This window comes from Diplotaxodon limnothrissa, linkage group LG23 (genome assembly GCF_057381915.1).
Source record: "Diplotaxodon limnothrissa isolate DT_005_m linkage group LG23, D_limnothrissa_male_GT1.1, whole genome shotgun sequence".
NCBI classification, from domain to species: domain Eukaryota; kingdom Metazoa; phylum Chordata; class Actinopteri; order Cichliformes; family Cichlidae; genus Diplotaxodon; species Diplotaxodon limnothrissa.
The window spans coordinates 28,938,043-28,960,197 of record NC_140617.1 but is presented as its reverse complement, the minus strand read 5'-3'; the positions used below and the strand labels follow the sequence as shown (position 1 = coordinate 28,960,197).

Genomic DNA, 22,155 nt, shown 5'->3' with positions numbered 1-22,155 from the left:
ATTATAGAAAAGACTGGACTGAAAAGCATCGGATATTGATCCTAGGGTAGCATCTTGTTAATGACAGACTTACCAGGTCTAAAATCAAGATAAAGACCCCCCAAAAGACCCCCCAAAATCAGACAACTACCTTTGAGCAAGTACTTGGTGATGGTGGAAAGGAAAAACTCCCTTTTAACAGGTAGAAACCTCCAGCACAAACAGACTCAGGGACAGCTACGTGGCAATTAAGTCCATTAACCCATTAACAAAGAGTCATACATCAAGTATGGTCATTAATATGGTCATTAAAAAGAGAAGGGGTTTCCCTTTGCTTTCTATTGGAGGGAATGCAGTTCACTTGGGCTTGCTAATATTGTGACACACGATGGGATTTAATCCATAGCTTGTGCTTTGGTGTGATGCTTTTAGAACAGTTTTGTTTTTCTAGCTCTGTTCAGCTTTTTGTCCATGTATGCTCACTCTTTAACAGGCAGTATTATACCTGTGGGCGCCAAGCTAACTGGCCTACAACAGTTGCTGTACGGCCCCTGTCCGGCCTTGTTCACACAGGCCACGCGGAACTTGAAGGTGCCACCTGGTGGCAGGTCTGTGACATTGTAGTAGCAGTCGGCAATTCCAGTGGCTACAGTTAACCAGTTCGAATCACCTGCAGGACGGAAAGGAAATAAAGAGTATAAGATGTTGCTATAAGGTAATATGAAACTAAATACTGAATTTTGATTGGTATTTATTTAATTTTACATGTTGTACGAATGATTCTAGGTATAAAAATGCTTGGTTTAGTATTAGAAAACAAAGGTGAATACATTAATGCAACATTTTTCTATTTTGTCCTCTTTGAACGGAAAAACAACCAAAGAAAAAAGAAGTAGTTTAATTAATATAACACCAGATGGCAGCATTGATTAACACATAAAGTATTGATTTTGTGAATAAGAAGCCTGTGTTCAGTCAAAGGAGCTTGCAAAGAAAAGCGTCTGGACTTCTTTAAGTTAGAAGCTTCTCGGATGAGAGGTGAAACGTCTTCAAGTAACTTAAAGAAGTCCAGAAGCTTTTCTTTGCAAGCTCCTTTGACTACGATGACCTGGATGACTGAGAACCTTCACAGACACAAGCCTGTGTGCAGTTTGCCTCCTGAAAAATAATCTGTCATTACATCTCATTTTCTGTAAAAGCACGGCGAATCAGACCTGAATTAAAATGTAAATTAGGTAGTGGCACAGTGTTTTGTGAGAACGTACATTAATTCTCCCTGCCAAAGATTACTTTCTTTTTTGATCAATGATCAGGTAAAAATTCAGAATCTACTCCCTTCTTCATCTGCCAAATGATGATTCATTGGCCATAATGAAAAAAAATTCTGACAGCAGCTCTGGTACACTCACTATTCCCTCGTGGACTGAGTCACTTTCTCCATCTAAATGGTGTCTGTAGATTTGCAAACTATCATCTCTGGAGAATTCTCCTCACTGGGTTAAAAACCTTACAAAAGTTACCTCTTAGGAACTTAAAACGTAGAGTTAAATTATTTTATCCTGATGTGAAAGGCCATAATGACACAGTACACAAAGGGAAGTTTTTAAAAAACAACAACAAAAAAAACCAAAGTGAACAATGATCTCCTCTAATCAGAAGTATTTTTAAGGAGAGAAACTTATAGAATAAAACTCACCCTCGGTTTTTCTTTCCAGAATGTAGCTGCATGGAGATTTTGTCTCAGATGGCTTCCACAGCACCAGGGCTGTGTTGTTATAAGTCTGAGGAACTTCAGGGGTCCCTGGTCGTTTGGGGACACCTTCATTGGATGAAGATAAAAAAAAGAGTTGGAATTTAAGAAAAGAGGAAAACAACAAGTAATGTAAGTATACACTGTAAGGACTGCCAATTATCCTAGTAAGGATTCACAAATACCTACACATAAGAAATTGCAGGGAAATCTATTTGTGTTTAAAAGAAGAAAAAAAAATAGTGACCAATATACTGAATTTTTAAATCACCAAATATCGGTATCAGTCTTACAAATCGTATATCAGCAGGCATGCACCAACAGACTAATGAACTGAGATGAACTGAACTAACTAAAGAAATGAGCCTTTCAAGCACTCAAAGTGGGCAATGTTGAAACTACATGGGAGGCATAAGCAAGAATAATATTCTGGGGCCTTTACAGTAAATATTCTTACTTACTTACCAAATATCAGTTTTAAGCTACCATATTTCTATAGATATATCATTTTAGTATCCTAAACTGTTATCGTTTTGTTGCCTAACTATAGTAGCTTGCAAATAAATAGCTACCATTAGCTTTTAATAGCTAAATATACATAGAATGCTAAAATCCTAACGTGATATTGAAAAATCGATGGTTTTAGCTAAAGGCATATTGCATATTGCATGACTTCCAGTGGACTTGGATTTTGGAGTATGTCACATTGTCTCTACAGAAGCCTTTTTGGTGGCCAAACTATAGGACTATCATCACTTGCTATATGTGGGAAAAAATATTTTTAACTACCATAGCTACTACTGATCATTTTAATTCCATAAAGCAAGACACATGATTTCACAGGTCTGATCCGAGTAGGCTCTTTTAGTTGTTTGTGATTTTACAAGTTTGTGAGTCTTATTTGTCTGAATAAATATATGTGAGCAACTTTCAGTTGTGTTCAAACCTTGGTAAAAGGCGCTACCTGGTGCTAACAGTACTAATCCTTGGTGTTATTGCTGTTCGATTATTAATCATCGCCCACGGGTGGATGTTTTTTTTCATTGCACTTTACTGCCTTTTGTGTTAGATATTCAATGCTAAAATGTTTTCATGTTTGATTATTGTTACTTTCTTTTTCTATAAACTGTAGATTTCCTCTGCCATGTTTAATCTTCATCACGGTTGTTGTTTAGTTTATATTAGATTTATGTAACAGATCTGATCACTGACTTATATGAAAATATAAAACAATTCAATTTAATGTTTGAGTTGCAATGAAATGAAACCAAACATGACAGGATAATTTGGTGCTCTATTTTCACAAAACATTTCCTTTTACGATGGCCCACTAGCAAGACAATGGAAGGGAGATAAGCTGTCTCAAGTAATACTACACGGCCAAATCTGTAGGAAAACATTCAAAAGCAACTGACTGCACCTGACATCTAAGAAATATACTTTCCACCAAAGCCCCCAAAGTCTCATTTTTTCTGTTGCATTTGTAAGCAGACTGCTGCTCTTAATATAGCCTCTTTGTGGAAAGGCATGATTGAAGTTTAGAGTATGCCCTGCCCCAGTTGGTTTTGATCATCATGTACAAAACTGCAGGGAATACGGTATCATTTACTTTTAATAGGTGATAATTATGAGAAAATCCCAAAAATCCATTAAGTTAATCTACTGTAAAATGAATCCATTGGCAATAATGTTCATTTTAGTGTTATTATTCATACCATTCTCAGTGCAATTAAAATTCAATAATGTAAAATGCATCACATTATGAAAATTACTGTATGTCTGGCAGGAAAATGAGCAGCTCTTCCTCTGTGAAGAGTGCTAAGTTCATGTTCTGTTGCTGCTGCAATGTATGGGGCTGGAAATGGTGTACTGGAAAACTGCAGTTCCTCAAATGACCACTTGAGACACTGCTCCAAAAACAAGATCCCCACACACTACCATCTGAAAATGTTCACCTTTACAACTTCTGCAACTTCTAATCAATATATTTAACAGACAGGTACAAAAAACATTTTTAGTCTTTATTGCTAACGTCCCCACTGATAACAATTGCAGGAGAGGGTGGAGAAATATATGTATTTTTTCCATTCTATAAAACAAAAATGTAACTAAAACGTAAATAGTTATGGAATGTTATGGAACAGACAAGTGACTTACAAGCTATGGAAAGAGTACAGGAGGTAGTAATAGTAGCTATGGGGTTGGATGCTACACATTCGTAAACCCCGGCGTCCTTATAGGTGGACTTTCTGATCATTACAAGCTGTCTTCCATCTGGGTGGGAGATTAGGTTGACTCTGTCATCCACCTCCAGTGGTTTCCGATCTAGAATACACAAAAGCATTAACGAATTATCTGCACTATTTACATTATTTTGATATTTGATAAAGCTACCTTTCATCCATGTAATTTGTGGTTGTGGGCTACCAGCTGGAAGGCAGCTAAGAGTGACAGGTTCCCCCTCCAGCAGGACGTGGTCTTTCAATTTGATGTGAAACACTGGAGCAAAATCTGAAGCAGAGCGGACAAACTGTTGGCTTTTTGCCTCTTCTTTGGGGACGCTTGAGGGCAAATCAGATTGGGAAGGCGTTTTGTCTTTCTTGCCCCTTGTCAAACCCCACCTGTCCCACCGTGACCTTCTCTCACTCTCAGAATGGATGCTAGAAGTGGATTCAACTGATTCCTTAGACCCTGAGGCGCCAGTTTGTTTTGCTAGCTGATTCTCAGGGATTCCCATTCCTTTGAGTCCACGGCCCTCAGACTGAGAGTGACGGTGGCGGGTAAACAGGGGTGTGCGCTTTCCCTCTGAATCTCCTTTTCTCTCTTCAGACTGACTGCGTATTTTTGCAGATATTCCTGCCACTTTGTTCTCAAACCTCTGTTTCATTGCCAGGACAGGAGAGTCTGTGACCTTGTGTAAATCCCCTTGAGCCAGCTCTTTCTCTGTGTCTTTATTGTTCCTCTCCTCTGACTGAGTCCTTAGTTTGGCAGAGATTCCTGCCACTTTGGACTCAAACTTACGCCTCATGGCAGATACAGACGACTCCTCAGCTTTTCCTTGCTCCCTGTCATCCACATTCTTCTGTGTCCCTCCACCATTCAGTTCCTTTGTATCCAAAGACTTACTGCGACCAACAGCCCAAGACACTCTCTTGCTTTTAGCCGTTTCCTGCACATTGGATTGCTTATCTTCTTGTGATTTCTGAACCTTCTTCTCAGTGGATGGTGACCTCTTGGCCCGCAAGGAAAACCTTCCAATTAAACCAAGGCCTGTTTCTTGGTCATCTCTTCTTAAATCTTGAACAGATTTCGATTTCTCCTTAAGTCCTGACGATACCATTTCTAGAGGCGCCCCTCTTGGTGCAGGCCTATAAATCTCTTCAGCCCCCTCATTTGCTTTTCTACTTAATACAGGCGATTTCTCCTCTGATTTGTTTCTGGTGAGTTTTTTGAGGCCACGGGTCAAAGACGATTCTCGCTTTTTAAACCTCGCTTCAAAGAGCTCCTCTGAGTCAATGTCTTTGATGTCTGTTCTGAGAATAAGCTGGCGAGGGATGGAAGGAAGGTCTGGGTTTGATGAAGAAGAGACAGAACCTGGAGATCGCTCAGGTGTTGCTACTTTGGCAAATACTGCTGGATGTTCCGGGGATGAAGATGCATCTGCAGACTTTGTTTTGGCTATAGTAGAAGGATCCTTGGATTGGGGTTTGTCAGATGTTTGAGACTGCCCTGCAAATGATGCTTCTTCACTACTCTGTGACATTTCCTTGTCTTTCACTTTCTGCTTGCTGATATGTAATGCCTGGTTTTCTTTCCTCTCTTCTTCATCCTCCTCCTCCTCTATTATTATTATAGGAGTAATAACAGAAGGATACGCATAATCACATTCTTCTTTGTCTGCCCCTTCTATTTGGGACTTGGTCCTTTTTTCTTTCATCCCTTCTTCCTCACCAAGTTCGCTCATATGTTTTTCCTGTTGGTCTGGTCTTCCCTGTGCTGTGGTTGAGGCAGACTCCGCTTTTGTGTCTTCTGTTAGTGCAGACATCGAGGTTGCCTCCTGGAGCTTCTTCCCTACTATGCTAGAACTACCCACAGATGGTATCTCTAAGGGGGCTCCAAACCTTCTGTGCAGGGGCATGGGCTCAGAATCCCCCTGAGTGAAAGAGGTACTTTTGCGAAAAACTTTAGTCTTTGGCGTGTCTTCTCCTGGACTCTCAGAGGAAGCTGCTCTGACGAGTGTTGACGGCCCAGTTCTTGATCTCCTCAAATTCCGATCAAGGGATCCTGTTTGCCTCTCATCTTCAATGCCGAGTGTTTCAAAAAGGGGCCCTCGAAGGCCACTCATATTTTTGTCCACGTTTCCTCCCCTGAGCAGCCGTTGTCTCATCAGTTCCAGTTTTAGGGCGTAATCCTCCTGGCTTAACTTTGTAGCCCCAGGGCTTGGACTGCGATTGGGTAGTTCCATGGAAACAGCCTTTTTCAAACTCTTGTTTCTTTCTTCTGATTCCTTTTCTGTACTTTCTTCTTCTGGGTCAATGTGGAGAAGCAGCGCTGAATCGGCAGAACTCCCCCTCCTCATTGTAGACCGCCTGGCTTTTGTCTGGGATTCATCTGACTCCACACTTGATCCTTTTTTCAAGGGAGCTCGTTTTATATTTTCTGTTTGCGCCTCATTTGGGGTTATGTCTTCATCTTTTATGCATTTAGTAGCCCCTCCTCTATTATTTGCACCTATGCTTTCCTTTTTCCTTGTCCCATCTGCAATGAAACCGTGCCGTCCCGTGACATCTTCATCCCCTGGGATCTCATTGAGGGAGACCCTGGAACCCGAGAAAACCATGGACAGTGGCATAGGAATAAAGGGAAGCTCATCCACATCTGCATCTGAATCAGACGAAGAGGAGGGTGGCGGGGAGCCTTCTTTTAAATGCCGGGCCACAGCAATGAAGACATGGCTGCTTGAGTCATCTAGGAGCTCAGGGATGGACCGCATCACCATTTTGGATTTATAGCTGATGAGGGAACGCTGAAATAGTTAGCAGAGGATTTTGTAGGATTAGTCTCTAATCTAAGTACGCCCCTGTTTCCAAAACTCTGTATAAAGTGTGAATAAAAGCAGAGTGCAAATCATTTTAACCATTTAACCAATCTAAAAGCCTCAGGTGGCATGTTAAATGTCAAAGTTCATGAGAGTACAATTAGAAAAAAATGAACAAGTATCGCCTTTTTGGAAGGGCTTCTAGGAGAAAACCTCTTATCTCTCAAAAGAACATGACAGCATGGTTTAGGTTTGTAAAGCTGCATCTGAACTAGGGCTGCCACGATTAGTCGACTAGTCACGATTACGTCGACTATCAAAATCGTCGACGACTGATTTAATAGTCGACGCGTCATTTGAAGCTTTGTAAGATCCCAAAAGCAGGAATAAGTAGCAGGATTTAAGAGTGTAATAACGGACTGAAACAGAAGATGGCAGCACTGCATGTACAAGGATGCCAGCTGCCGTTAAACCCCGAAGAAGAAGAAACTGTGTCCCAGAATTCATAGCGCGGCCCAGCGCAGTTGTCAACAATGGCGGCAGCTAGTTAGTTTTAATATTACTCTTATTATTCTTTCTGGGTCACAAAATAAATGTTTAACATATTTTCAGGCGAGAATGTAGCTGTGTAAACCTCAAATATCTGCTCAGTTTATCAAGACACCACATATTTTCAAAAGCGCTCCGACGTTTTCGGAGGCGTCTGTTACCCACTAGCTCGATAGCTAGCCGGGGGCCATGAGAGCACCGGACTCCCGGCAGATCGTTTTCAAACCCACCGCCCTACTCAGGTTAAACATATACAAGTCACTTAGATAACTTAAAAATGTTATTGTTTGGCTTTTTTCAGTATTTTATTTGTTCCTGAGTAAATCGGCTGAGTTTATTAAACTCCACCGAAACAATCTGCACATTTAATTAGAATTCAATTAACTATCATCTTGTCTTTATTTTTAGTTAGCACAGACCTTAAACACTTAAAGCTGTAAGCTAATGATAGTTATATAAGAGCAGATGCTGCTGGTGCAATAAGCTGTACTTTTACGTTCAATGGATGATGATCTGATTAGTCGACTAATCGCAAAAATAATCGGTGACTAGTCGACTATCAAAATAATCGTTTGTGGCAGCCCTAATCTGAACAAACCCCAAGACTTCTGGAACAATGTCATTTGGACAGACAAGACCAAAGTGGAGATGTTCGTCCATAAAGCACAGCATCATGTTTGGAGAAACATGATAAATCTATTCAAAAACAAGCCTCAATCCCTCAGCAGGAATCAGCCTGTGGTGTCTTTATGCATTTCACCCTGATTTCCAAATGCTAAATGAACGTTTTGTCGTCTGTTACCTGCCATCGCCTTCGAGCCAAAACTTGTTTTAGCATAGCTGTGCTGATGCTTTTGTTTGTTGGTGACTGCAAGACAAAACAATAGGTGGGAGCACTATTAACAGAGACATAACTACATCTCATGAATCAGTGACACAGTCGGCAGGATGGTAGATGTTCCAGTGATAGCTCACCTTGAACCAAGGATGACGAAGGCACTCGATGGCACTTGCCCTCCTAGGTTTGGGACACAGTTACAGTTCAGAAATGTTTAATCTGTGAACTGTAGCACAGTTGCATCATATACAGTATTTTTATGGTACAAAACTAAGAGGCATCAAAATGCTTACAGTCTGTCCACCACCAAAAGCTTGATGACAAATCCTTTTGCTTCTTTGCAGAGGTCAGAAAACATGCTCTCCTCAAACGCCACATTGTAGTTCCTGATGTTTAAAGCAGTGGCTTTGTCATTCTCGCCCGCAAAAGGTGACACGCCGGTCAGGCTAAAGCAAAAAAAGAACAGGTGTTTTATTTAGCAAGATGTCAGATTGACTGATTGGGTTTAAATACACACATGCTGTGAAGAAGAAAAAAACGTACCAGAGGTAAGTGATGACACCAACAGGCCTGTGGGAGAGCAGGACACATACGTGACTTGGAATTTGAAGAGCAACATAAAAGCACAGATAAACACAGAAATTTGATGGACTTGCAGATAACTGTGAGTGTATATAGTGCCTGCTGTGCCTAGTCACTTCTCCATGCCAGAGAACAGGTGGCTGACCATATGTCTGTTGCTGTGGAAACTGGAGTTTGGTTAACAATCTCTGGAGCGACATATTCTGGTGTGCCGTATTTGCAGTAGTGCTCCTCTGAAGTCTCCAATTTAATGGCATTCCCGAAGTCGCAAATGCGGATCTGATCACTCCCTGGACTTGCCATCAAAATATTTTCTGGCTAGAGGGGATGTGTACAAAAACAACAACATTAGGACTCATAAAAGGTAAATCAAATCTGATACAGTGCTTGTGGTGGGACAGATGGATACCTTTATGTCGAGGTGAGCTATATTTTTTTGGTGGAGATAGCGAAGACCCTCCAAAACCTGCTGAACACTGCTGCGGATCTGTAGCATGAAACACAACAGGAGTGAATCCTGAAAGGCACGTTACATAATGAAAGCGCAGTGCAGGCAGCAGAAAGACACAAACCTGCAGTTCCATGACTGTTGTTTTCTTGGCCATTCTTTCCAGCAACTCCTCGTGACATCTTTGTACAAGAGTTAAGAAAAAAGAAAAACAAAGCTGCTGCTGCTGCAGCTACTTGATTGCATAGTCTGACTGGTAGGTGCATGAGAAATGAATTATAAATGAGCAAAACTCCCCCACACTCTATCTCTTGCTAATTCCTCTCAGCAGCGATGAGTCAGAGAGAAAAAGCTCGGCTGCTTCATTCATGCCTCCGGGGGGTACGGGGGGACGTTAGGATTAATGCTGTGCATCTTGTACTTGAGATGCATTTAAGTGCACTTTTGTTTGACAATGTAGAAGATAAAATGTGAATCGGAGATGCAGGAGGAAAAAACATTTTTCTGTAAAACGTAGATTACAGATTTCACTGTATGTTCTAGTGAAAGGATACAAATCTGTGATAAGCACCACCACGTTCTTCTTCTCAAAGGCATCATGGAAGTAGAGAATCCTCTCGTTATCCAGCTCAGACAGAAGCTCCATCTCTCTGAGAGCCAAGGCTTTCCTATTTCCGCGAGCAGAAATGAATTTGGCAGCAAACTCGGTCTTTCCGTTCTTGCGAGTTACTCTCTTCACATAGGAGTAGGCCCCCCTGCACCCACAAACACAAAGTGATGATATTAATGGTTTTGTACATGTCAGCCGTGTTGGTTTTTTTATCCATTTGTTTTCAAGACTGATTTCTCTTTGATAGAAGTAAATTATAAATATTATTATTATTATGACAGTAATTTGCTTAGGCTGCTGCCCCCGCGACCCGGCCCCGGACAAAGCGGATGAAGATGGATAATTAAGGGCCAGATTTACTAAGCAGGGCAAAATTGCACTGAGCACAATCCTTTCGTCAATTTGTACACTTAAATATTCTCCTCCCTGTACTATGTGCTAGTGAAATATGGGTCAGTTGCAAAACTTCCCAGTTGCCACCTCTACCATGCGATCCTGTCATTGCGCTCTCTTTGTAAATACCAATTGTACATTTCTTACACAAACCCAGTTTGTTCTGGCGCAATGCGTTAGTAAAGTTGGGCTGAGTATGGTGGAAATTCGTTTTAGACCATTATCAGTTTACACATGTAACCACACTTATTACCGATACGTGTGGGTCATGGAGCAACATCTATAGATAGATGCGAGTATGCCTGCCAGTATTGCTTCAGTTCATTGAGGTGTTGTTTTAAGCCTGAGGGCTGGACTTCTTCCTTCTGTTTGGCAGACTTGCTGTTGTAGATTTGCTGCTGAGCTTGAGGTTTGGACTGATGTCCTCACATCTCTAGACTCTAGGCATAAAGAGGAGTTCATGGTCGGCTCAATGGCTGCAAGGTGCCCAAGTCCTGTGGCAGCAAAACAAGCCCAAATCATCACCCCTCCACCAATGTGCTGACAGTTGGTATGAGGTGCTATGCTGCATTTGGTTTTCTCCAAAATTCAGTGCATTGTGACCAAATATTTCCACTTCAGTCCCATCTGTCCAAAGCACATTGTTCCAGAAATCTGGTGGTTTGTTCAGATGCAACTTTGCAAACCTAAGCTGTGCTACCACGTTGTTTTCAGAGAGAACCTTTTCACCCATGCAGGCCATTCCAACAACCCATGTTTTGGTCAGTCTTTTTGTAATTGTACTATATAACTGATTTTCACAGGACTCTCTGTCTATACACACACACACACACACACACACACACACACACAAAAAAAAAAACACCCAGCACGCCCCTGCGGGCGGTTTATCCTTCAAGCTCGGGTCCTCTACCAGAGGCCTGGGAGCTTGAGGGTCCTGCGCAGTATCTTAGCTGTTCCCAGGACTGCGCTCTTCTGGACAGAGATCTCCGATGTTTTTCCCGGGATCTGCTGGAGCCACTCGCCTAGCTTGGGAGTCACCGCACCTAGTGCTCCGATTACCACGGGGACCACCGTTATCTTCACCCTCCACATCCTCTCGAGCTCTTCTCTGAGCCCTTGGTATTTCTCCAGCTTCTCGTGTTCCTTCTTCCTGATATTGCTGTCATTGGGAACCGCTACATCGATCACTACGGCCGTCTTCTTCTGTTTGTCTACCACCACTATGTCCGGTTGGTTAGCCACCACCATTTTGTCCGTCTGTATCTGGAAGTCCCACAGGATCTTAGCTCGGTCATTCTCCACCACCCTTGGGGGCATCTCCCATTTTGACCTCGGGACTTCTAGGTTATACTCGGCACAGATGTTCCTGTACACTATGCCGGCCACTTGGTTATGGCGTTCCATGTATGCCTTGCCTGCTAGCATCTTGCACCCTGCTGTTATGTGCTGGATAGTCTCTGGGGCATCTTTACACAGCCTGCACCTGGGGTCTTGCCTGGTGTGATAGACCCCAGCCTCTATGGATCTTGTACTCAGAGCTTGTTCTTGTGCTGCCATGATTAGTGCCTCTGTGCTGTCTTTCAGTCCAGCTTTGTCCAGCCACTGGTAGGATTTCTGGATATCAGCCACCTCCTCTATCTGCCGGTGGTACATACCGTGCAGGGGCCTGTCCTTCCATGATGGTTCCTCGTCTCCCTCCTCTTTCTTGGGTTTCTGCTGCCTGAGGTATTCACTGAGCACTCGGTCAGTTGGGGCCATCTTCCCAATGTATTCTTGGATGTTCCTTGTCTCATCCTGGACTGTGGTGCTGACACTCACCAGTCCCCGGCCCCCTTCCTTCCGCTTAGCGTACAGCCTCAGGGTGCTGGACTTGGGGTGAAACCCTCCATGCATGGTCAGGAGCTTTCTTGTCTTTATGTCAGTGGCTTCTATCTCCTCCTTTGGCCAGCCTATTACCCCAGCAGGGTACCTGATCACGGGCAGGGCGTATGTGTTGATGGCCCGGATCTTGTTCTTACCATTCAGCTGACTCCTCAGGACTTGCCTGACCCTCTGCAGGTACTTGGTGGTTGCAGCCTTTCTAGCGGCCTCTTCATGGTTCCCATTTGCCTGCGGGATCCCCAGGTACTTGTAACTGTCCTCTATGTCTGCAATGTTGCCTTCTGGTAGTTCAATCCCCTCAGTTCTGACTACCTTCCCTCTCTTTGTTACCATCCGACTACACTTCTCCAGTCCGAACGACATTCCAATGTCATTGCTGTATAGCCTGGTAGTGTGGATCAGTGAATCGATGTCTCGTTCACTCTTGGCATACAGCTTGATGTCATCCATGTACAGGAGGTGGCTGACAACTGCTCCGTTCCGTAGTTGGTATCCGTAGCCAGTCTTGTTAATGATCTCACTGAGGGGGTTCAGGCCTATGCAGAACAGCAGTGGGGACAGAGCATCTCCTTGGTAGATCCCGCACTTGATGGTAACTTGTGCTATGGGCTTGGAGTTGGCCTCTAGTGTTGTACGCCACATCCCCATTGAGTTCCTGATGAAGGCTCTTAGGGTCCCATTGATCTTGTACAATTCTAGGCATTCCAGTATCCAGCTGTGGGGCATTGAGTCATAGGCCTTCTTGTAATCAATCCAGGCAGTGCACAGGTTGGTCAGTCTGGTCTTGCAGTCTCGGCTGATTGTTCTGTCTACCAGTAGCTGGTGTTTTGCACCTCTGGTATTCTTGCCAATTCCTTTCTGTGTCCCGCTCATGTATTGACCCATGTGCCTGTTCATCTTAGCCGATATGATGCCTGACAAGAGCTTCCATGTAGTACTGAGGCAGGTTATTGGTCGGTAGTTGGAGGGGACCGGTCCCTTCTTGGGGTCCTTGGGGATCAGGACCGTCCGGCCTTCAGTTAGCCATTCCGGGTGTCTTTCGTTAACTAGCAGCTGGTTCATTTGTGCTGCCAGACGCTCGTGGAGTGCAGTCAGCTTCTTCAGCCAGTAGGCGTGAACCATGTCGGGCCCTGGTGCTGTCCAACTCTTCATACTGGAGACCCTTTCTTGGATATCTGCCACTGTGATGGTTACTGGACCCTGTTCAGGGAGGTCGCTGTGGTCTGCCCTCAGATCCTCTAGCCACTGAGCATTGCCGTTATGGGTTGCATCCTTCTCCCATATGCTCTTCCAGTATTGCTCCGTCTCCAGCCTTGGTGGTGCTGTTCTCTTATTGTTCCCTTGCCACTGAGAGTACACCTTTGCTGGTTCTGTGGAGAACAGCTGGTTTATTCTCCTGCCTTCTATCTCTCTGGTGTACCTCCTCAAGCAGCTGGCCAAGGCTGTGAGTCTTTGCTTGGCAGTTTCCAAGGCCTCAGGTATGGACAACTTGCTGTATTTCTTAGGCACCTTCTTTGTCGCACCTTTCTGCAACTCCGTTAGTTGGCTAACCTCCCTCCGTGCTACTTTGATCTTGCCCTCTAGCCTCCTTCTCCATGGAGGGTACTGCCCCTTGTGGCTGTTCAACTTGTAGCCAAGCATCTCACTGATCACTGCTGCCGTATTGTAGATCAGCTTGTTAGTGTCGGTAATCGTGGTTGTAGGTATTGCCCGTAGTGCTGCATTAACATCATCTAGCAGACCATCTGAGGGTACTTCACGTAATCTTGGTAACCGGCTACGGGGGATCCAGGTTTCAAGCTTGGCCATGATCCTATTTTTCAGGTCAGTTCCTCTCGCACTCAACGATCCTTCTCCTATCGCACTTGGGGCTATGTACCCAATCTCGGGTGGGGGTGATGATATCTCCCCCCTGACCTGGCGTCCTGACTCCTCCTTGCCGTAGCATTTGTGTTGTACCTCGTCAATCTCTAGCTGTGAGAGCAGCCCCTTCTTTCGAATGTTGGAACACTGAGCTACTAGTTGTTTCGCCGTCATTGTGGATGTTGGGTATCGAAGAATCCATAGGTCCCTCATCCTATTCATGTAGCCCCTTCCGCCGGGGTTACTTGCGTAGTAGCATTCCAACAACGCCCTGTTTTCGTCCCTTGCCCACCGATGCCTTCTTGTTCCAGTAGCCCACTTTTCGTCAGGGTGCCCTGGTTCCTCAACACCTGACGCGGACCTTGTTGATCCGGGCGACGTCCGAGCCGGCATGCCTTCATATTTATCTGTCTCGCTCATGTCTGCGGTAGGCTTGCTTAGCATAGGGGGTCTAGCCTTAGGACCCTTACTGGATACAGACGCCCCAGGCAGGAATCGAACTTGCGATCCTCTGTTCCAAAGGCGTGTAGTTTAACCACTACGCTATCCAGCTGCTACGGATAGCGTAGCGTACGGATATATATATATATATATATATATATATATATATATATATATATATATATATATATATATATATATATATATATATATATATATATATATATATATATATATATATATATATATATATATATATATATATATATATATATATATAGCGTACGGATATATATATATATATATACGTACGGATATATATATATATATATATATATATATATATCCCCAGGTACAAGTACCTGGGGATCCCGCAGGCAAATGGGAACCATGAAGAGGCCGCTAGAAAGGCTGCAACCACCAAGTACCTGCAGAGGGTCAGGCAAGTCCTGAGGAGTCAGCTGAATGGTAAGAACAAGATCCGGGCCATCAACACATACGCCCTGCCCGTGATCAGGTACCCTGCTGGGGTAATAGGCTGGCCAAAGGAGGAGATAGAAGCCACTGACATAAAGACAAGAAAGCTCCTGACCATGCATGGAGGGTTTCACCCCAAGTCCAGCACCCTGAGGCTGTACGCTAAGCGGAAGGAAGGGGGCCGGGGACTGGTGAGTGTCAGCACCACAGTCCAGGATGAGACAAGGAACATCCAAGAATACATTGGGAAGATGGCCCCAACTGACCGAGTGCTCAGTGAATACCTCAGGCAGCAGAAACCCAAGAAAGAGGAGGGAGACGAGGAACCATCATGGAAGGACAGGCCCCTGCACGGTATGTACCACCGGCAGATAGAGGAGGTGGCTGATATCCAGAAATCCTACCAGTGGCTGGACAAAGCTGGACTGAAAGACAGCACAGAGGCACTAATCATGGCAGCACAAGAACAAGCTCTGAGTACAAGATCCATAGAGGCTGGGGTCTATCACACCAGGCAAGACCCCAGGTGCAGGCTGTGTAAAGATGCCCCAGAGACTATCCAGCACATAACAGCAGGGTGCAAGATGCTAGCAGGCAAGGCATACATGGAACGCCATAACCAAGTGGCCGGCATAGTGTACAGGAACATCTGTGCCGAGTATAACCTAGAAGTCCCGAGGTCAAAATGGGAGATGCCCCCAAGGGTGGTGGAGAATGACCGAGCTAAGATCCTGTGGGACTTCCAGATACAGACGGACAAAATGGTGGTGGCTAACCAACCGGACATAGTGGTGGTAGACAAACAGAAGAAGACGGCCGTAGTGATCGATGTAGCGGTTCCCAATGACAGCAATATCAGGAAGAAGGAACACGAGAAGCTGGAGAAATACCAAGGGCTCAGAGAAGAGCTCGAGAGGATGTGGAGGGTGAAGGTAACGGTGGTCCCCGTGGTAATCGGAGCACTAGGTGCGGTGACTCCCAAGCTAGGCGAGTGGCTCCAGCAGATCCCGGGAAAAACATCGGAGATCTCTGTCCAGAAGAGCGCAGTCCTGGGAACAGCTAAGATACTGCGCAGGACCCTCAAGCTCCCAGGCCTCTGGTAGAGGACCCGAGCTTGAAGGATAAACCGCCCGCAGGGGCGTGCTGGGTGTTTTTTATATATATATATATATATATATATATATATATATCTTGATAATAGGTCCCTTTAATCCCTTTAATGACTAATTTCCTTTCCCTCCACTTTATTAATAAATTCTTCTTTGTGAGAACAATGGAAAGACAAATGGAGGGGCAATAGTCATTGTATAATTAACTTTCATTCTCCTTAGGCACTCTTCTGTGATATTTGGGAGAAGGACTCATAATCTGAACTCCATTACTGGGGTACTCATGCTGTTCACTGGGTGGAAAGCAGATTTCTTCATCTGCCTGTTTTGCCATCCCAGTGGCTGTGCAATTCACAGTAAATGCCTGTCTCTAGACCAAAACAAATCATCTGTCGTCGGCTAATGCGTTCACTCCACTCTCGTGGCTGGTGACTCATCTGTCGTTTCTGTCTGCTGTTGTTAAGCAGGTGCAACTAACCCCACCGCCACCCTCCCACCACACACACACACACACAACCCCTCCGCACCAGCTCCTACCCCTACCTCCCGCCCTCCAGGCCGACCCTGAGCACTCAAGTAACTATTAACGTCAGTGTCCTCGTCCTCGTCGGGATGTGAGGCAGGAAGAGTGCGCACACTCACCTCCCTATCGCTTTGTGGATGTCATAGTAATCTGTCAAACGCCTCATCTTCCTCAGAATGGTTCCCTCATCCTCCATTGGCTCTTCTGCTTCTTTTCGCTCTGGAGAAAAGCATCAACATAGGCATCTTTATTGGCTTTGTGTGTATGGATGTGTGTGTGAGTGTGTGTGTGGGGGGTGCACACACTCATATGTGGGTGTATTTATGTGCTAGCTCAGAGACAGATGGCTTCACATTGTAATTTCAAAACACCTTGTGGTCCCGTCCATATGGTGCGGATTCAGAGGAGCAATTTTCAACAACAGCTAGCCTTTATTAGCGATTCTAAGCAGTAAATATCATCAGCAAATGGGGTAAAAATCTGTTAGCACAATACTTTTGAATATGAAACTTTTCAACTTTACACATTCCTAATCTTTTCAACTACTGTAAGAATATCGCTGGACTGCAGACCTGTATGAACTGTGAGCTCGGCCTTGCAGGAGTTGGACCCGGCCAGGTTCTTGGCAGTGCAGGTGTACACGCCGGAGTGATGGGGCTGAGCGTTGAGGACGACAAGTGAATACTCTGGGTCGTCGTAAACAAATGTGAAGTGGCTGCTCTCCGAGAGGAGCGCATCATCCTGCAGCAGATCAATCAGCTATTAGCATTCACCTAAAAAAATATCATCTGAGTATTCAGTTGAGTTGAGTTGAGTTATAGTCGAATGTTGGATGTACTACCTTAAACCACAGAATATCCGGATCTGGCTTTCCTTCGACCACAACAGCCAGATGACATGTTTCCCCGACTTGCACATCTACGTCCTCCATTATGGTCTCAAATTTGGGAGGCACTGCAGGAAAATTAGGAGGAAAAAAGAAGCTCATCTCTAAGGTGGAGAAGCACTATGGACCGCACATACAGAGTACATTTTATGGTGTTGTGGCCATTTTTGTTGAATTCTAATGAATCATAATTTGTATCCATTATTGTTTTTTCTTTAAAACAGTAAAAATATGCTTAAGCTAGTTTTGCTATTTAAATCTGTAATTAATTTTACTTTTGGAAAAGTCGGAAGTGCTTTCTGAAACAAACCACCTGTTGCCCCCCATGGCCTTTTTTTGGAGTATGGTTTTTTTGGGGAACTTAAAAGGCCTTGACAGACAGGTCTCGCTGTTGTTCAATCTTCCTTTGGGCACTAAATGAATATAAAAGCTGATGGTTTTATGCAACAGATCAAATAATAAAGACACACTTTGTCTTGTTGACATAAGTAGAAAGTTGTTTGGATTCTCACTAAAATGCTAAATTTGTCACGTGGTGCGCCTGTCTGGACTGACCTGCCATGGCCAGCTGAAGTGTGCACAGGTCGCTGCCAAACTGGTTTCTGGCCGTGACCACCAGCTGACCGATGTCCGTGCTCCTGACCCTCTGCAGCTTCAGGGTGTGTTGATCATCGTCCGGCATGCTCATCTCGCACATCCCCGGCTTACTGACCAGCACCACGCCCCTCCTGAGGTAAGCGGGTTTCAGAAAAGTTGGGAGAAGGCCACATTTACCAGTTTGCTGCACTGAGTCTTCTTTAACCCAGTAAGAGGAGACCAACTGTTGTAGTTTTGAAAGCCATTTTTTTTGTTTTGATTGTTGCACAGCGTTGTGGGCTTTGCATTATTTAATTTTCTGTGCTCCAAATGTTGGCAGTGGGTGATGAGTCTGGACTGCAGGCAGGCCAGTTTAGCACCCAGACTCTTGTAAAACATGCAGAATGTGTGTCGACATAGTCTTTCTTAACTAAGAAAGGCTTACTCTGACAAGCTGTATGTCTCGATCAGCATTAAGTACACTAATATCCCCCTAAAGCCATCATGAAAGCTTTTGAACTGTATATTTAAGTTTTTAGTCTTTAGTATAAGGGCTGCCAAATAAACCCCAAGAAGCTTGGGGTTAATATGATCCAGTTTATGAAACAGACCCTGATGAATGCTATGAAGAAATCGGATGAAAACTTTTTAATGACATCACAAGGACATCACTGGAAGGTTAATAAACTAACTTTTTCCAGGTGACAGCTGCATGCACATGGTTCAGCGTGATGGTGATGTTGGCAGGCTGGTTCTCAACCACGTACACAACTTCTGGCTTGTCTAAAATTATCGGCGCTTTCCTCAAGTACGGTCCTAGAGAAGTCAAAGGTATGTTACAAGAAAACAAAGCAAAACTGGTCCTAAAAGTAGAAATGATGTCCTTTAAGGTCGATTATCAGATTAGTGGTAGCATAAGCCTCTTAAACACACTTGATACCTCTGTCCAGCAGCTGGACTAGATCAGTGGCAGGCGATGGCTTGCTAAGCGTTTTCCCAGTGGATGCTAGGACTCTGAAAGCATAGCGGACTCCCTTTGACAGCGAGGTGACGGTGTAGTTTGTCTCCCTCAGGTTTGATGCCACAACAGACCACTGGATGGAGCCCAGAGGCTGCTGCTGGACCACATACACCAAGGAGCCGGCATCTGTAAACACACATGCTCCTTAATTACTTGGTGGCAAAGACATGATTAAGCAGTGCTAAAAATGCCGTATTTTTTCTCCCTTGAATGGAGAGAGTATGTAATCAGTTCAGTTTGTTTGTTTGTTAGCAGTCTATCATCCACAGTTTTCAAGACATCGTTTTTAAATTGTGTGTGATGGGAGATATCAATACCAGCTCAAGCTGATTTCATTTTGGGAAAAATTGGGTCGAGATTGAGGTCAATTCAATTTTAAAATCAGTAAAAACTGATTTATTACCCACAGTTTTTTATGCATCATCTTCAAACTTCACAACAATATACTAGGCCTGAGGTCACACTGGGACCAAGGCTGGCTACATATTTGACCTAGACCTTGATTGTTAGCGCCCAAGGTCAAAACTGAGCTTTTCAGGAAACCATATCAAGTAATAATAATGGATTGGATTTATAGAGCGCTTTTCAAGGCACCCAAAGCGCTTTACAATGCCACTATTCATTCACTCTCACATTCACACACTGGTGAAGAGAAGCTACAGTTGTAGCCACAGCTGCCCTGGGGCAGACTGACAGAAGCGAGGCTGCCATATCGCGCCATTGGCCCCTCTGGTCAACACCAGTAGGGTAAAGTGTCTTGCCTAAAGACACAACGACCAGGACAGAGAGCCCGGGGATCGAACTGGCGACCTTCCGGTTACAGATGCTCTTCCCAACCCCCTGAGCCACGGTCACCCCTTAGTATTATTTCACGTGAAAACGCATGGAGAGAGCTGTACAACACACTTCACTTCACACGCGTCACAGTGATGCCATAAAATCGTGCAAAATGACACACTGCATGACTATATTTTAAAATCTTTTAAAGCTTCTAGAAGCCAAGGCTTTGAACCAGTTCTGCTCCAATCATATGGATTTCGAAATGTACCTTAAGGTCATAGGTCAAAGGTTAGAGTCACACGAATTAGGACAAAATTTTAGCTTCAATTGGATCATCTCCAAACCTTTACGCTTTATATAAGTCAGTGGGAGACCTAAGCACTTTCTTTGTTCGAGCTCTTTATTAAACATGATTTTTCCAACACATTATATCCATCCACCTGTGTTGCACCAGCCTGCAGGTGTGTTATGAACCTACCAAGTGAAGGGTCGAGTCTCTTTGGTGTCTTCCAGCTGAGGGTTATAGTTTTTCCTGTAATGGCCTCAATCACCGGAGGCCCATCAGGAGGATCAGGAACAATATCTGTTTCCAAAAACATACATATATATTTATATATTTCACAAAAATATTAGGGAAATTGTGTATCCCGTAATGTATACCATTAAACATTGTGTATCTATGATTACCTGTAACATACAGATGAGCATAGCAGGCTGCTTTGCCCACTTTGTTGGAGATGACAGCCTTGTAAACACCTCCGTGAGCATGACAAGCGCCCCGAATGATCAGACTGTGGACATCCCTGTCTGGAGAACAGACACACAGGTTTCTTATTCGCCATCTTTCCCCCACTTTGAACGACTTATTTTTGTGTGTTTATCTGCTTACACTGAGTCATTTTGCGCTCCTCGCTGTTCTCAATGCGCCTGCTGTTGTGATACCAGGCAATAGTTGGGTATGGCAGGCCCGCCACCTTGCATTTCAGCACCGCCTCCTTCCCTTCAATGACTTCCACATCAGCCAGAGGCTGCACAAAGTCCGGCATGGTCCTCTTCTCCACCTCGTTGTCGAACACTTCAGGTTCCTCTGGGATGGACGGCATCTTCTCCAACTTGGACCTGGAGGAAGAAAAGAACAGGTCGACTTGATTTTATCACACGCATTCGCTCCATCTGAGCTATTTTTCTTTGCCCTAGAAAGCAAAAGTGGAACATTTGATTTTTTAAAAATAGTTTGTTTTCTTCTCAAAGCCTTCAAAGAATTAACAATTACACAATTAGGGATGAGATGCAAATAGAAACAAACGGCTTCTCTTACATGTGAGAGGAGACGGCAGCTCGGGGTTCTTGCACGTACAGCTCAGCAGTGCATTCAGACTTTCCGTGAATGTTTTGAGCAACTGCTGTGTAAAATCCTTCTGTGTCACTGCCAACGTGGGTGATGACAAGCGAGTGACGACCCCCCTCTTGAAGGATGCGAATGTTATCACTCTCCTCCACTCGTGACTCTGAAAGAACATTATAAAAGACAAATTAAAAAGCCATTTCTTTGGACAAGCCTAAAAAATGTAGGAACACCGCACCGCCGCTTTGAGATTCTTACCAAAATGCATCCATGTGACTCTCGGAGCAGGCGATCCGCTCACCTTACAGTCAAACCGTGCCGTGCGTCCTTCGATGACCTCCAGGATGTCCAACTTTCGTGTGAACAGAGGCTCCTTGGACGGCGTGACGATCAGTTTTGCACTCGAGGTCAGCTCCTCTGTAGATGCACATGCGCCCTGTTAGTAAGTGTATCACTGAAATATGTTCAATCACATCTAAAGAAGTTGGAGAACAACCAACCAAAACCTCTCTGGTGGAGACAAAAACACGAAATGGAAAACCCAGCATAAATATAAGGTGTGATCATAAAAAAAAAACCTTATGTGATTTAAATTTGCCATGTTTCCACCTTCAGGTTAGACTCCTTGGGAAGAAAAGGAGCCAACCAGTTAGATCAGGTCACAGATTATGGGCCACACACATCTTTCCTTTCTGTCACTGTAAATATATTTAATCTCTGAAATATCTTAGTACAAGAAGTATAAGTGCAATGTCAACAGTATGTCTCAGTCTTTACCCCTCAACCGCAAAAGGCTGATGGCTTACATATTATCATCACCCCGTTGGCCAGTCGGAGAAGTAGACGGGCTGCATGGACACCTAAGTTTGTAAATGAGATAACTCAGGAAGGAAGTCACCTAGAATTTTCAAATTCCTACCAGCGGTTCAGAGTTTTCTGAGCTTTGAACTTGAGAGTTTTCTGAAAATCTTGTGAATGCAGTAACTCGAGAATATTCAGGATCTTGGATTTTCAAATTGAAACCATAGGCACTCCTATTTAAAATCCCTGTGCATAAATTGTT

The 22,155-nt window shown here is 44.1% G+C and overlaps 1 protein-coding gene across 3 annotated transcripts in view; it reads right to left on the bottom strand.

Moving 5' to 3' along the window:
• The window catches only part of LOC146608273 (striated muscle preferentially expressed protein kinase-like), a 67,266-nt gene that overhangs the window by 4,201 nt on the left and 40,910 nt on the right, over positions 1-22,155 (bottom strand). For all 3 annotated transcript variants that reach the window (XM_085348265.1, XM_085348267.1, XM_085348268.1), the window contains 23 exons: positions 21,351-21,509; positions 21,066-21,255; positions 20,637-20,866; positions 20,435-20,554; positions 20,226-20,330; positions 18,887-19,093; positions 18,639-18,762; positions 17,926-18,098; positions 17,326-17,438; positions 17,057-17,225; positions 16,604-16,703; positions 9,739-9,939; positions 9,309-9,366; positions 9,146-9,223; positions 8,882-9,054; positions 8,698-8,724; positions 8,448-8,600; positions 8,292-8,334; positions 8,119-8,184; positions 4,124-6,755; positions 3,887-4,054; positions 1,676-1,798; positions 485-649 (listed from right to left, as the gene is read on the bottom strand). In XM_085348265.1, the coding sequence (XP_085204391.1) occupies positions 485-649; positions 1,676-1,798; positions 3,887-4,054; positions 4,124-6,755; positions 8,119-8,184; positions 8,292-8,334; positions 8,448-8,600; positions 8,698-8,724; positions 8,882-9,054; positions 9,146-9,223; positions 9,309-9,366; positions 9,739-9,939; positions 16,604-16,703; positions 17,057-17,225; positions 17,326-17,438; positions 17,926-18,098; positions 18,639-18,762; positions 18,887-19,093; positions 20,226-20,330; positions 20,435-20,554; positions 20,637-20,866; positions 21,066-21,255; positions 21,351-21,509 (5,577 nt within the window). The remainder of the gene's footprint in view (positions 1-484; positions 650-1,675; positions 1,799-3,886; positions 4,055-4,123; positions 6,756-8,118; positions 8,185-8,291; positions 8,335-8,447; positions 8,601-8,697; positions 8,725-8,881; positions 9,055-9,145; positions 9,224-9,308; positions 9,367-9,738; positions 9,940-16,603; positions 16,704-17,056; positions 17,226-17,325; positions 17,439-17,925; positions 18,099-18,638; positions 18,763-18,886; positions 19,094-20,225; positions 20,331-20,434; positions 20,555-20,636; positions 20,867-21,065; positions 21,256-21,350; positions 21,510-22,155) is intronic.